This window comes from Corapipo altera, unplaced genomic scaffold (genome assembly GCF_003945725.1).
Source record: "Corapipo altera isolate COAL_440 unplaced genomic scaffold, ASM394572v1 112, whole genome shotgun sequence".
In the NCBI taxonomy this organism is placed as follows: domain Eukaryota; kingdom Metazoa; phylum Chordata; class Aves; order Passeriformes; family Pipridae; genus Corapipo; species Corapipo altera.
The window spans coordinates 8529529-8543114 of record NW_020884899.1 but is presented as its reverse complement, the minus strand read 5'-3'; the positions used below and the strand labels follow the sequence as shown (position 1 = coordinate 8543114).

The 13586-nt window shown below is 37.6% G+C and overlaps 1 protein-coding gene across 2 annotated transcripts in view; it reads left to right on the top strand.

Annotated features, from left to right (window-relative positions):
• Window positions 1-13586, top strand: part of TUT4 (terminal uridylyl transferase 4) — a 35661-nt gene that overhangs the window by 9133 nt on the left and 12942 nt on the right. For both annotated transcript variants that reach the window (XM_027648849.1, XM_027648848.1), the window contains exons 5-19: window positions 981-1069; window positions 2191-2242; window positions 2816-2885; window positions 3798-3924; window positions 4438-4557; window positions 4942-5163; window positions 5314-5488; window positions 6859-7601; window positions 8062-8212; window positions 8762-8848; window positions 10239-10342; window positions 10704-10761; window positions 10856-10959; window positions 11342-11431; window positions 13001-13114. In XM_027648849.1, coding sequence (XP_027504650.1) covers window positions 981-1069; window positions 2191-2242; window positions 2816-2885; window positions 3798-3924; window positions 4438-4557; window positions 4942-5163; window positions 5314-5488; window positions 6859-7601; window positions 8062-8212; window positions 8762-8848; window positions 10239-10342; window positions 10704-10761; window positions 10856-10959; window positions 11342-11431; window positions 13001-13114 — 2306 coding nt within the window. The remainder of the gene's footprint in view (window positions 1-980; window positions 1070-2190; window positions 2243-2815; window positions 2886-3797; window positions 3925-4437; window positions 4558-4941; window positions 5164-5313; window positions 5489-6858; window positions 7602-8061; window positions 8213-8761; window positions 8849-10238; window positions 10343-10703; window positions 10762-10855; window positions 10960-11341; window positions 11432-13000; window positions 13115-13586) is intronic.

The window sequence follows — 13586 nt, the reverse complement described above, 5'->3', positions numbered from 1 at the left end:
GTAGTGAAAAATAGGTTTGTTTGAAGCTACGTATGTGTAAGATTTATTTTCTCTGTTAAAAATAATTTTCTGATTGAGAGAGTTTAGTCAAAACACACATAAAGATCCTGAGAAAAAATACAAGAAACCCCTTCTGCTATGAGGCTGATTGAACACTGGCACAGGTTACCTGGAGAGATTGTGGACTCCCCATCCTTGGAAATTTTCAAAACCCAACTGGACACATTTGTGGGCAACCTGCTCTAGGTGACCCTGCTTGAACAGGTGTTGGATTTGGGAGGGATTGAGAACAGTCTCAATTTTCAGCTGTTTTAAGTATGTGAGACCCTAATAGATATTACAGGAAAGTTTTCATCTCCAAAAATTGTATCATGAAGTGGGATAAATTATTGTTTATGGAGTGGAATGACATTACTTATATTATTCCTGAATAGGTACTTCCTAATTGGTTCAGATTTGTTCTGCACCTTTGTGGGTAACTGTATTAACTCCAAAATCACTGAATGGATCCTGGACTCTGCCTGGGATTATACTGAAGTTATGTTTTATGTGCATGGTACATAATGAGTTGTGCATAGGAACTTGCTGATGAGATAAACAGAATTTTAGAATTGGCTGAGTGCTGCAGAAGAATCGAGCTAGAGTTAACAGAAGCTTTTACAAAAAATCCTGCACTGAGACAGGGACAGTTATTACTATTTCATTTGTAGTTTTATATTAAAAACAAACAGAACTATTGCCAAAAAAACCTTTAAAACAGCTTGGAAACTGTTGGATGTAATTGCACTGTTTGAATGATTTGTTTTCCTGTGATGCTGTGTCATGGAAATGACTGACCTTCCCAGGGCAGAGAAAGGGGTTCAGTGTTCATTAATCTGGGAGTGCCACTTGTGAGCTGCAGTATTGAAAGCAAAGTATGCATCATCCACTAAAGAAAAATGTTTTTACTAGCTGTTAAATAATTGTTTCTCTCTCTGCAGACTGCTCCCTGAGGATGTATGGCTCCTGTTTAACCAGATTCGCTTTTAAGACCAGCGATGTGAACATCGATATCAAATTCCCCCCTAAGGTGTGTAGATATTATCTTGTATTAACTAAGACTGTTTTTTAGATCAGGATCATCAACATTTATTTCAACTCCATTGCCTTTATCTTCTCTTGGGGCATCACAAAGCATCTAATCTTTGATTTGGTGTCAGCTGTGCTATGGATAATTCTTGGGTTGTTGTTTTCTGGACAATCTTATGCTAGCCTTTTTCTAAATTTTTGAATAAACATTGAAGCAATATGAAAATAGTTGACTCTGGATAAATGTGCTTTCAAATCTTGTAGGCATTGATTTCCCCCCCTTTTAAAGTTGGAACTAGAAATGACATTTTTTCCTTTTATGGTTTAGTCACTTGCAATTAAATACCACATCCCAATTTACAGGTTACAGTACAAAATTCCTGCAGACCAGTATAATTTACCTTTAAATATTGAAGCTGTTGGTTAATGTTTAGTATATGATATTAGCAGCATGTTCTTGTTAGAGGTACAGCTGCTGAACTTGCCCTTTTTTTGACTGTACATGTTACAGTGAAATTCCAGGTACCTGTTTGGGGTCATACTTAGGGCATTTTGAAGTGATCCTGGAGTCAGGAAGCAGAACTGAGCCCTTTTTCAAACAGTTGCGTGTGGAGTGTGCCATGTCACTTTTTCACAAAAGCTCAAAGGTGGAGCTAATTTTTAGCCTTTCTTTGATCTATTTATGCTTATCTTTGAAACACCACTTAAGTTGATTTCTGGGGAGCAGAGAAAACACGCTTAAAAATCATAACCTTTAAAAACCCTTGGGAAAGCACTGACATTAAATTCTGTGTTGTTGTGCATTTCTAGTGGCATATGTTGACATTGAAATAGTTGAATATATGGCAAGTGTTTTGTTTTAACTTTATAGAGTCTGTTAATACAAAGTGGAACAGAAATGTTGACTAGAAAAGATGTAGGTTGGTAAAAAGCTGGCTGATATGTTTATTACCTGTTTTCATGGTACAGACAGATACAATCAATTTTTTCATTAATACTGACACCTGATTTCACTTTTATGAAAGAATGTAGAGTTACTAATTGTGCCACCCAAGTAGGTTTAAATAAAGTATAAAATAAAATAGGTTAGTCTGAATAATGGAACCTGCTCTGATTTTGTAGATGAGTCAGCCAGATGTTCTGATCCAGGTGCTTGAGATCTTGAAGAACAGTGGTGAGTTTTTAGTTGCATCTCATTTCTATTTAACATTCCATCTGCTGCTTAGATGTTTTTATGCTTAATTTTTCTATAAACTTTAAAAGATGGATTAGTTTTCAAGCAAAGTGTCTGAGCTGTTTTTATGAATGTGATTTTTATTAATACCAGTGCTTGTGTGACTGAGATGAGAAGCTGCAGCAAAAGAATGGCAGCCCAGTTAGTCCAGTTCATATTGCCAGAAGTTATGGCAGTAGGCAATAGTGTTAGGTGCCAGATAAAAAACTTTCTGTGGTGTTTAACTTTTTGTAGAAGAAATTTTCAGCGGTAAACTCAAAAGCTGCTTTCCATTTGCATGTGAACATGAGTGAAAATTTTTACAAGCCTTCTGGAACTTGTAACCTCATTGTTCTGTCAGGAACACAGCCTGGCTGTTTGATCCTGGTGGTGAGCATCAAAAGTAAATATTGCTTACTGTTTAGCTATGCAGCACTTCTGAAAAATTGTGGTATAAATATAATAGTTTTAAAAACAGAATTGGGAAAATTGTAAAAAACTTTGAAGAAAATGTTGTTTTTTCTCCTTGCTTAGCTGTCTACTCAGATGTGGAGTCAGATTTTCATGCCAAAGTTCCTGTTGTCTTTTGCAAAGATGTTAAAAGGTATGTGTCACTGAAAAGGAGTGTTAAGGAGATACCAGTTTCTACTCTGCTCCTCACAGCAGCTGTTGCCGGCACTGCTGACAAGAACTGTTGCTGTGACATTGAGCTGACATTGCTGTTAAAAGGAATTTGCTCATACCTGAAAATATAATCTAGAAAGAAAGCTACCTTTGTTTTTGTGCTCCATAAAACTCAGTTGTAGGAGTCTGAAAATACGTGTTCTACTTTGAGTTAACTAGGGGAAAAGTGGAATGGCTTGCAGTTGTTATTTAAAATTGCTGCCAGCAGTTTAAGCCAAGGCTTTAAAAACATTTTATAAGATCCACATTGCCAGAAAGGACACATCATCTGACAGTTTCAGTAAATTCCTAAGAAGCAGCAACCTCCAAAATGAAACAGGATTGCTTGACTGGCTGGAGGTACTGGTTGAAACTCTGGGGAAGTAAAGGCAACAAGGGTGGACATATCTTTTCCTGTGTTTGTAAGAGGATAGAAATAAAATTTATAAATAAAGTTTCTGGAGAACTGTTTTGTGGACTTAACCAACTCTTAATATGCAGCAAGTCTGGAGTATTTATTTATTTATTTCAGTGTTTGGAATGTAGACAATATACTTGAAGGTTGAATTGTGGAAGATAGCACAGTTAAGTAATGGCAGAACTTAGAGCAAATTCTTAATGCTGTTTTATATTTTTAGCTATAATGAACTTCTGTAAGTTCTAAATGAGTTAGTAGTAAAGAAAATGTAACTATGTTCTGTAGCTTTTGTTTCAAAACTTCAGGTTCTTGCATAGGGAGACACTGACTCATGTTTTTGTTATGGTGGTGTGATGCCCCACCTTCCCCTGTGCCCCAGGCATCGTCTGTATCCAGAGTGATAACCCTTTATCTGTTTTATGTTTGTAATTCCAGTGGTTTGACATGTAAAGTAAGTGCTAGGAATGATGTGGCTTGCCTTACAACTGACCTGCTGGCTGCACTTGGAAAACTGGAGCCTGTCCTTATTCCTTTGGTTTTGGCTTTCCGCTACTGGGCTAGAGTAAGTTATTTAATTATCCTCAGTGCTTGTAATGGTCATTGCTTCTCTTTAAGTACTGCACAATGCAATGTATAAATCAGATGAATACGTGTAAGTATAATGTATGTCACATGAATATGTTTGTAGGAAATACTTGATGCCAGTAGTTCACCCCATCTCCCTACGAGAGGTGCTGCCTCACAGCAACATATACCTGATAGCTGGAATTAGAAGCATAAATATGTCCCACAATCACAAAATGTGGTGTATCTGAAGAAAATAATGTATAATAAAATAGTATCACTTAAGGCACTGTATGAATTCCTGTGTGAATGTATACACTGTATGAATACACTGTATAATGTAGTTTTTATTTTGTCTGTGTGGCGTGGCATGGCAACTGCACTTCCTGAGAGACAGGATTTTCTGTTTCACTCTGTTTCTCACATTTCTTTAGTATTTGTCCTTTTATAATAGATCATAAATTAAAATGCTGGTTTTACATCAGAGATATAATTATGTATTCCCTTACAGCTCTGCCACATTGACTGTCAGGCTGAAGGTGGCATTCCCTCATATTCCTTTGCCTTAATGGTGATATTTTTTCTTCAACAAAGAAAGCCACGTATTTTACCATCCTATTTGGGCAATTGGGTAAGTGATTTGGTGATATAGTGACGTTATTGTTAGGTTGTTCACAACATCTCTGTGTTCTGCAAGCTCATAACATGCACAGAATTTGATTGCCAAAAAAATTGTAAATAAAATGAATTGGTAATTAATCCTCACAAAGATAATGCTTGATGATTCTGAAGACTTTTTTAAAAAGGCAATTGCTGTAGCCTCTGCAATTGTGTCATGCTGTATTTTAGACAAAAGGCAATTATTTTCTTCTTTACATTTCTGAATTTATTCCTCTGACACCAGTTACTCTTGAGGGGTACAAATACCACAATTGTCAGTGTTACCTTTGGTGAAAATGTTTGGTTGTATGTATTACGTACAGTCTTGTTTCAGAGCCACTTTAATTGTTGTTAGATTGAAGGCTTTGATTCCAAGAGGCCAGATGACCACCAGCTGAAGGGTGTAGAAGATGATGAGTTTGTAAGGTGGGAGTATAAACCCCCAACAAACGGTGCAGCAAAAAACTCAGTTGGAGCAGAAAGTAAAGCTAAAGTTGAACAACAAAAAGGTGGTGGCAAGAAGGCAACAAGCTCAGAAGTGGACAACCAAAGTAATGGAAAGGAGAAACAAGGGATTGTAAGTCATGGCTTTATTTCACTGAAAAACATTTACTACCTCTTATCCCTGTTTTTTCATCTTTAAACATTGATATTGCGTGGAACCAGGGAAAAAAAGGGGAATATTAATTTCTTATTGAAGCTGAGCATTCTTGTCCATGTTTTTCAGTCTCTCTTAGCACTCAAAACCCCTCACCAAGTTTCACTGGGGCAACTGTGGTTGGAACTTTTGAAGTTTTACACACTGGAATTTGCTTTGGAGGAATATGTCATCAGCATACGGGTACAGGAGCTCTTAACCAGAGAGAATAAAAACTGGCCTAAAAGGCGAATAGCCATTGAAGGTAGGATCATCCTTTCTGCTTCTGTATTCATCCTGCATTATCTTCTGTATTTACCTAGCACTTATCAGTCTGTTTCAAGAAGTCTGGACAATAAGTTTTTTTTTTTTAATATATATTTTGTCAGCTACTTAGTCTGTTTAAAGACAAGTTTTCCCTGTTAAACAAACGGGGCAAGTCACAGAGCAATGCATGGCATTCTGAATTGGCCTTAAGAACAGAGAATTTGGATATTTGTGGAAGGTTAAGAAACCATGTAAGGTGATACTTTTATAAAAGCATAAATAATGACTTTTGAACACTTTCTAGAGATGTTGCTGAAGTGGCTTATCTGTAACACTTGAGGAGATGGAGAGGACAAAGAGAATCATACAGACAGAGAATGAGGTACTAAAGGTGCATTGAAGGATGAGTCAATAAGGTACAAGAAGAGTGAGAAGGAAAACTGAAACAGAGAAAAACAAGCAAGGAATTGTTGAGGTGTATGTTGAGTAGTGGGTCTTGAGATCACTCCTGTGACTTTAATTTCCTCTCCTAATTCTTTTCGTCAATCACTTTTAGTTAGAGTTCAGTGAAATTAGAGTAGTGTTTGTTCAACATGCAGGATGGAAATGACAGGACAAATTATTGAGGAAGAAACAGGAAATAATTTCAAAAAAACCCAGATTACATTCTGGTTCTGACACCTGCTGTTGTTGGTCTCTTTGTGTTGTTTTTGTTTGCTTTATGGTTTTTAAGTTTTCATTTTTGACTTTTTCATGTTAAGTTTGTAGCTGAAGTTATGAAGTAACAGAATCTCAGTTTGGTACTATCTTCCCAGGCAAACTTATAGCAACTATGCAAGTGCTCTTTTTGCTTGGAAAACATGTTTGATCTAGAAATCACTAGGAAGGACTAAGAATGAAACCTGGTGAGGTTGGTTCATGTAATCCTTGTAACTTTAATGTTACTCTTAGACAAATTAATTTCTTAAGGGAAATGCAAATCCTTCTTCAGTGGACGAAGAAAGGTTCTAGCAGACCTGTTTTTATTTTGTCTTCGTATGTTCATTTTAATTTCTAGCTTAGAAATTGCTCACACTATAATGGTACAATAAACCCTTGGTTTTCTTTTAAAATAACATTATTTAGAATGGTTTATGATAGTCAGCCATTCATGGCTGCACATGAGTGTGTTTTGTATGGAAGGATTCTAAAAAAAAACTTGTGGGCCTCACATTCTCTTAAGTATATCCAAAACAGTTCTGTGTTGTTCTTTATATGCAGTTTTGTTCTTTTTAACTGCTATATAATAATTTAGGGATTTCAGCTACTTTGTGAAATGTAAAAGTTAAAGATTACTAATGAAAATTTTCTTTTTTCTTTTCTTCCTAGATCCTTTTGCACTTAAGAGGAATGTTGCACGAAGTCTAAATAGCCAGATGGTATTTGAGTACATCCTGGAGAGATTTAGGACAGCATATAAATATTTTGCATGTCCACAAGGTAAAGATGGGATTAAATCCAAGCCAGATACCAAGAAAAAAGAAAAAGGGAAAATTAATAATAAGAAATCCACAAGATCTGAAGAGCCTGTAGCGAACTGTTGCCTTCCACAAGAGGAAAATGTTGTAGATAAACAAAATATAGGAAGTGGATGTAACATACCAGAGAATGAAGTTGAATGTAATCAAGTGGTAGAAGCTGTAGCCAAAAGTTGTACTTCCAAGGACATGGACTCTTTGCTCCTTCCAACATTGGACTCTAGTTACGATGAAGACAAAGAAGAAGCTTTATCCCTTATTTCTAACGAATGCTGTGAATTAAAGCAAAAATCACCAGAAGAGAGGGATGATTTAGAAATCTCAGTTTGTGTAACTGAAGGTGAGCTCAGCCCCCACTGTAACTGCAGTGAACATCAGCCTGAGGACACCAACTCGAGCAATGACTTCTCTGACGCCGAGAGCAGGCAGAGCTCGGGCCCGGAGGCGTCTCCGCAGGCGAAGTGCACTGGCACACCAGCTACCTCGCCCCTCTGCACAGCAGGGGGGGAAGCCCAGGATCTCAAAGATGAAGGCAGACTCTCCACAGAAGAAATGCATTATGTGTTTGATAAGTTTATTTTTACTTCAGGAAAGGTAAGCAGTGCTGGCCCTGGGGCAGGGGGGCTGTGACTTTTAAATCGCTCAGACTGTGGGCGGGTGGATGGCGGGAGGGTTGTTTCAGTCTGTGTTGGGAATGACCCTTGTAGAGAACCTGTTATTCAGGACTGCAAAACCTGTGCCCCATTTGGACCAGATAGTCTGTTGCCCCCATCTTATGCAAAGCTTTTCAGTTCACACACACGCAGATTCTGGGTTTTATTTCTTGGTTGTTTTGTGGGTTATTTTCCCCTTTCCTCTCCTACTTACTTGTAGAATTTCCGGGTGCTTTTAGGCACTGTGAGATCTAAATTCAGGCTACTGAGAGGTGTTCTGCTCTTTCCAGAGGCTCTGTTGTTGTTCATATGTTAAATGTTCTTGGTTGCTTGAAATTGTTAGGTCTGCTGAACTGTCTTAGAAGTAAAAAATTGCATTTGTGTGCTTTTTTCCCCCAAAGCCACCAACTATAGTATGCAGCATCTGCAAACGGGATGGACATTCCAAAAATGACTGCCCAGAGGATTTCAAGAAAATTGATCTAAAACCACTACCACCAATGACAGACAGATTTCGGGAAATACTTGATATAGTGTGTAAAAGATGTTTTGGTAAGTTCAGGAAGTGTTTGTACTCTACTGTATGCTGTGATCTGTAACCTGGAAAAGTTAAAAACTGTATGGCTAAATTACTTACTTACAATTATTTGTAATTCAGTAGGGAGAAGCTCTTCCAGGTGCCCTAGTCTGCAAATTGATCAGTATTTTAATTTTCATATAATTCCTGGCTGTGATACCTTGTAACAGATTCAAAAAACTAATGTTATGTGGGATTTTTCATAGGATCTGTGAAAGGTATTGGTTTTTGTGCTCGTTCAAATTCTGTGGTGTCTTTTGGGAAAAGGCCCTTTTGGGTGCTGTGGTGGTTAACCTTGGCTGGATACCAGGTGCCCACCAGGCCTCTCTGTGTTTGAATAACTGCAGTAAAATCGGATGTCTTGAAATAAAACCCTGAAGATATCTAATGATATAAAAAGAAAAACACATATTTAAGCAAAGTAAACATAACAGAAAAAAATCCCAATCTTTTAATTAGCTGAAAGAGACTTTAGAGGTAGCTGAGTTTCACATCTGACTGTGTTTTAACTTATTTTTACTTAGATGAATTATCCCCTCCTTTATCTGAGCAACAGAACAGAGAACAAATACTGGCAAGTTTGGAAAGATTCATTCGAAAAGAGTACAATGGTATGTAACAGTAGGTAGTGATTCTTGGTAATGCTTTCTTCAGTCATGATGTCCAGAGCATGAAGATATGATTGTATCTTTTTATTTTCCTTGCTTTAAGCAGTGGCATCTCTTTTCCCTCTGTATGGAAAGCTATCTTGCAGACTTGACACTGAACATCCCTTCATGCTGTTCCATGGAAATGTCCCCAGAGTGGAGGAAGAACTGCCAGAGTAGTAATGCAGACACAGGACTGTTGCAGTCAGGACAAAAAGAAAGTTTGGTTGGGTTTAGTGCTAGCTTTGGTCGTGGGCCAAGGGCTGTTGTTGCTTAGTCACCAGTGTTTAAGTGTCTTAGAACTCTTAATGAGTTTATCTTCACATCCCTTTTATGAAACAGGCAAAGGTGTCTTGCTACAGTGATGGCAGTCAAAGCACAGAGATGCAAAGTGATTTTTGTAGGTGGTGTAAAACAGTGCTAGAGCCAGGTACCAAACCCATGTGTCCTGAATTCCAGTCCAGGGAAGGCCATCCATTCTGTGTATTTGGCCTGTCATCAAGGAATTGTGAATTCTGCTTCCATCCACCGGCTGTGCCTCCGCTTACTGGCAGCAACTGAGGATTGAGACCTCGTACAAAACCTTGAAAGACTTAAGGTTTCCAATTCTATTAAAGGTTAGGAAAAAAAGCTTTGAATAGGTGTTAGATATATTTTCCTAGCATTGATTTCAGTTGAACAGAAAAATGTATTCTTTGCAGTTAGAAAGGAATTCCTCTTAACTACATAATTTTCCTTTCCTTTACAAGACTGAAAAGACACTGTAATACTGTGTTGTAAACAAAGAGATTGGGAAAGAATGTTCCATAAAGTATAGTAATCTTACTGCTTGTGTCTTCCTGAAGAGTATGTTATGATTACAAAAACTTGCTGGTTGACCAAATTTACCTTGGCACAGGAAAAATATACAACCTAGAAAGAGTATGAGTGGAACTGGAAATTTTGCTTGGGCTGCCTTAAGAGTAGCTCTGTCTTATCTATGGAATGAAGCTGTTCTGGTGACTGGGTTTGCACATTATTCTGATTTATTTAAAACAGCAAAGTGCTGTCACATACATTGCACCACATTTAGAGGTATTATTTAAGGATTATAGTAACTCTAATACACCACAGTCATAAAAAATTACATGGGCTTTATCCTGCCTTACTTTCTGTAAATAATTTTTAAAGTATTATGCTTCCTCCGTTATCAAAGCTGAGGTCTTTGAAGTGACATTGGAAGCTCTCTCTTAATGCTCATTTTTAGGGGCACCTGCACATTGCAGTTAAGAAATATTGCATAGTAAGCATTAAACTGTAATTAACCATTAAACTGTAATAGAACTTACCTTTCTTTGTGTATACTTTTGATTAGACAAAGCCAGGCTTTGCTTATTTGGCTCCTCAAAGAATGGATTTGGATTTCGGGACAGTGATCTCGATATCTGCATGACACTGGAAGGCCACGAAAATGCAGAGGTAAGAGTTTTGAAATTGATGAACTCTGCTATTTTAAATTCAAGAATTCTTTAAGATTTTTTAATTCAATTTAGATTTCTGTCCACAGGAAAGGTAGGATTTGCTAATAGCACATTAGCTTGTTGCACTGCACAATTGAAGCAAAATATAGCCTATTTTACTTTAATGTCCTATAGACACACAGCTACTGTGCTGAAGATCTCCACATAGAGCGTAGAGTCACCAGTTTACTTAAATCCATGTGCTTGCTTATTGCCAGTACATAGACTTCTCCTCTATGAAATATATGTGATAGTAAATGTGCTTGTTGGAATAGGATCCATGTTTTAATATCTGAAGCTGTGATATTTCTTTTTCCTAGAAATTAAACTGTAAAGAAATAATAGAAGGTTTGGCAAAAGTCCTTAAGAAGCATCCAGGTAGGTGCTTTAAAATATTACTTGTTTTGTAGTTAGATTTACTATAAATCTAGTTAATGGAAATGTTTTATGTACTAAAGTGTTGCTTCCCCAGGTTTGAGGAACATCTTGCCTATAACAACAGCCAAAGTGCCTATAGTAAAGTTTGAACACAGACGGAGTGGCTTAGAAGGAGATATCAGTTTATACAATACACTGGTGAGCATCTGCTTGGCTTTTGTGTTCAGAGAAAGCTTTTTCATTCTTTCTACCTCCCTCAAACATTCATTCGAGGGAATAATTTTGAAATCAGAATGAAAATGCTTTTGCATGTTTGGGTTTTTTTCCTGCATTATTTAAATTCAGTGGCCCACACCCTCAGCCCAACCAAGTATGACCTGATGGCAGAGCAGGTCATGGCACAGAAAACCTTCTTCTGTGGATGCTTCTGAAAGCTGTTAGTGCCACATCCCCTATGGCCTGTCTGCCAGCAGGAATAGTACAGCTCATTCCAGCTTTCACCCAGCACAGCAAAATTGCACAATTCCTTCTGTAATGGCTCACATTCCCCCCTGTTTGATTTTACTTTTCCGTCTTCTAGGCACAGCATAACACAAGGATGCTGGCTACATATGCAGCTATTGACCCTAGAGTGCAATATCTGGGCTACACAATGAAAGTTTTTGCAAAGGTAATAGAAAAAGAAAGTACTTATTTGTGTAACACAGGTTTTTCTGCTACTGAGTTTACCTTTTACTAATACCAACTGAAAAGGAGACAGTAGAATGCTGTGTCCATATCTGGGACAAGCCCAGGGATTACTGCAGCTTTCTTCTGGTGTACTTGCCTTGTTTTACTTGATGTAAAAGTCAAGAGTAGATAGGTAAGGGGTGATGGATGAATGCCTGAATCTCTACTAGATGTGCCCAGGACGTACACCTGACTTTAAGAGTTTGGAAATACCAAATACCAAATCTGCTGCATCTTTTGTTATGATGTTCTAACTGAAACTTGGTGTTGCTTTTTATTCAAGCTGCACTATTAAATACACTCCCCAGATACATCCAAAGAAAGTTTAGTGAACTGGGGCAAATCTAAAATGGCTTATGGAGAGTGCATCATGCTACTAGAAGTTCATGTAATAAAATACCTCAAGATGAATAAAATAACTTTGTGCCAGAATGCAATGAACATGTTCATTGTTCTGTCACCAAGACAAGGAGTGATTGTTGTCTTGGTGTGGTCACAGTAGTGCACAATATTGCCATGTCTCTTCTGTGTCCAGATTAAAAATGCCTTGTGTTGATAATAATGAATCTTACCTTTTTTTGGTAACCTTGCCTACTGTTGTGTACATTCTAAAAATTTTACTGTGAAAATCAAATTTCCAAGTTGTGGGATTTACACTCCTGAATGTATGTGCAAAATGCTTCCTCCTCTGCTTGCATTGGCAGAAAAACCGGGAACAGCTGTCACTGCTGCTGCTAATGTTAAAGTAATTTGTGAATCCCTGTTTTTTCCAGACCTAGGAGGTTAAAAATGTGTTGTTTGTTATGACACAGGCATGAAACAAAGGATATCTTAGATGCAGGTGCTGTGGAAAGGTTATACTGTAATAAGATCCTCAAGCATAGTAAGGTAATTCCGTGATCAGAGGGTCATAGAGTGGTTTGGGTTGGAAGGGACCTTAAAGCTCCTCTGGTTTCAACCCCTGCCATGGGCAGGACTGTTTGTTCCACAGTGTTGTGCAGGCTGGACTGTGGTTCATTAGGGATGTGATTATATGCTTGCAAAATGCCACCTATTGCCTAAGTTGTCAGCACAACATGGAAATACTTGCCTATTAATTGATTATTTTTTTTAAAAAAGGGAAAGGGGAACCAAAGTAAGGAATCATAAAAACAGCTTGAGTAACATGAGTTTAGCAAAATTAAATTTTACAGTGTCGAAACCTGGGATTTCTGTTTTGGGGGTTTTGATTTGTTTTTTTTTTCAATTTGGCACATTATAATTAAAAAAAAAAATATTTTGGCTAAGAGAAGCTTTTCTGTTGTTATGTTAGTCAGTTATGCTGTGGATTTGCCAGATGGCAGTTGGCTCTAGAGAGCATTTATTTTTCAGGCTTCGTAAACCAAATTTTAGTTATGAGGTGAATGTGTTTGCTGTTACTGGTGGGGTTTCTGTTTGCTCTCTGACATAGTTGTTAGTCTGGAATAATAAAATGTGAATTCAGTGTTTTGTTTGCAATGTGTTTTCACAGCGCTGCGATATTGGTGACGCATCCCGTGGGAGTCTGTCCTCCTATGCCTACATCCTTATGGTTTTGTACTTCCTACAGCAGAGGAACCCACCAGTTATTCCAGTTCTTCAGGAGGTAGGTTTGCAGAGTATGAAGCTGTGAAAATAGATGCACCTTTTCTTCAAGCCAAATATGAGAAGTCTGGGCTTTTAGGATCAGGGGGGTTGAAGGAAATATGGGGCCCTTCAAATTAGCAGCTTCTTATCTCCCACTTGGTTTTAGTTGGTAAAACTTACTGAGAAAATTAGATCAAATTTGGAGATCTGTTGGGCCTAAGTTCTGCTGTTACATTTACTCTGGGATTTTAGTCTTATATGCTGAACAGGATAGAAAAAAATTGGCAGGTGGTAAGGAGAGAAGGGAATTGTAATTGTGAGACTGCACCAGATGCTCTTGAAATGTGAGTCCAGCTCTTCAACCAATTATTGTCAGAAGCATTATTTATTGCTCAGCACTTTATCTGTAAGAGAAAAAGTTTATTTTATTATTTGGTAAGGGGTAAAAAAAAAGATAATTGACCCTTTGGTACAACTTTAGAGGTAATATT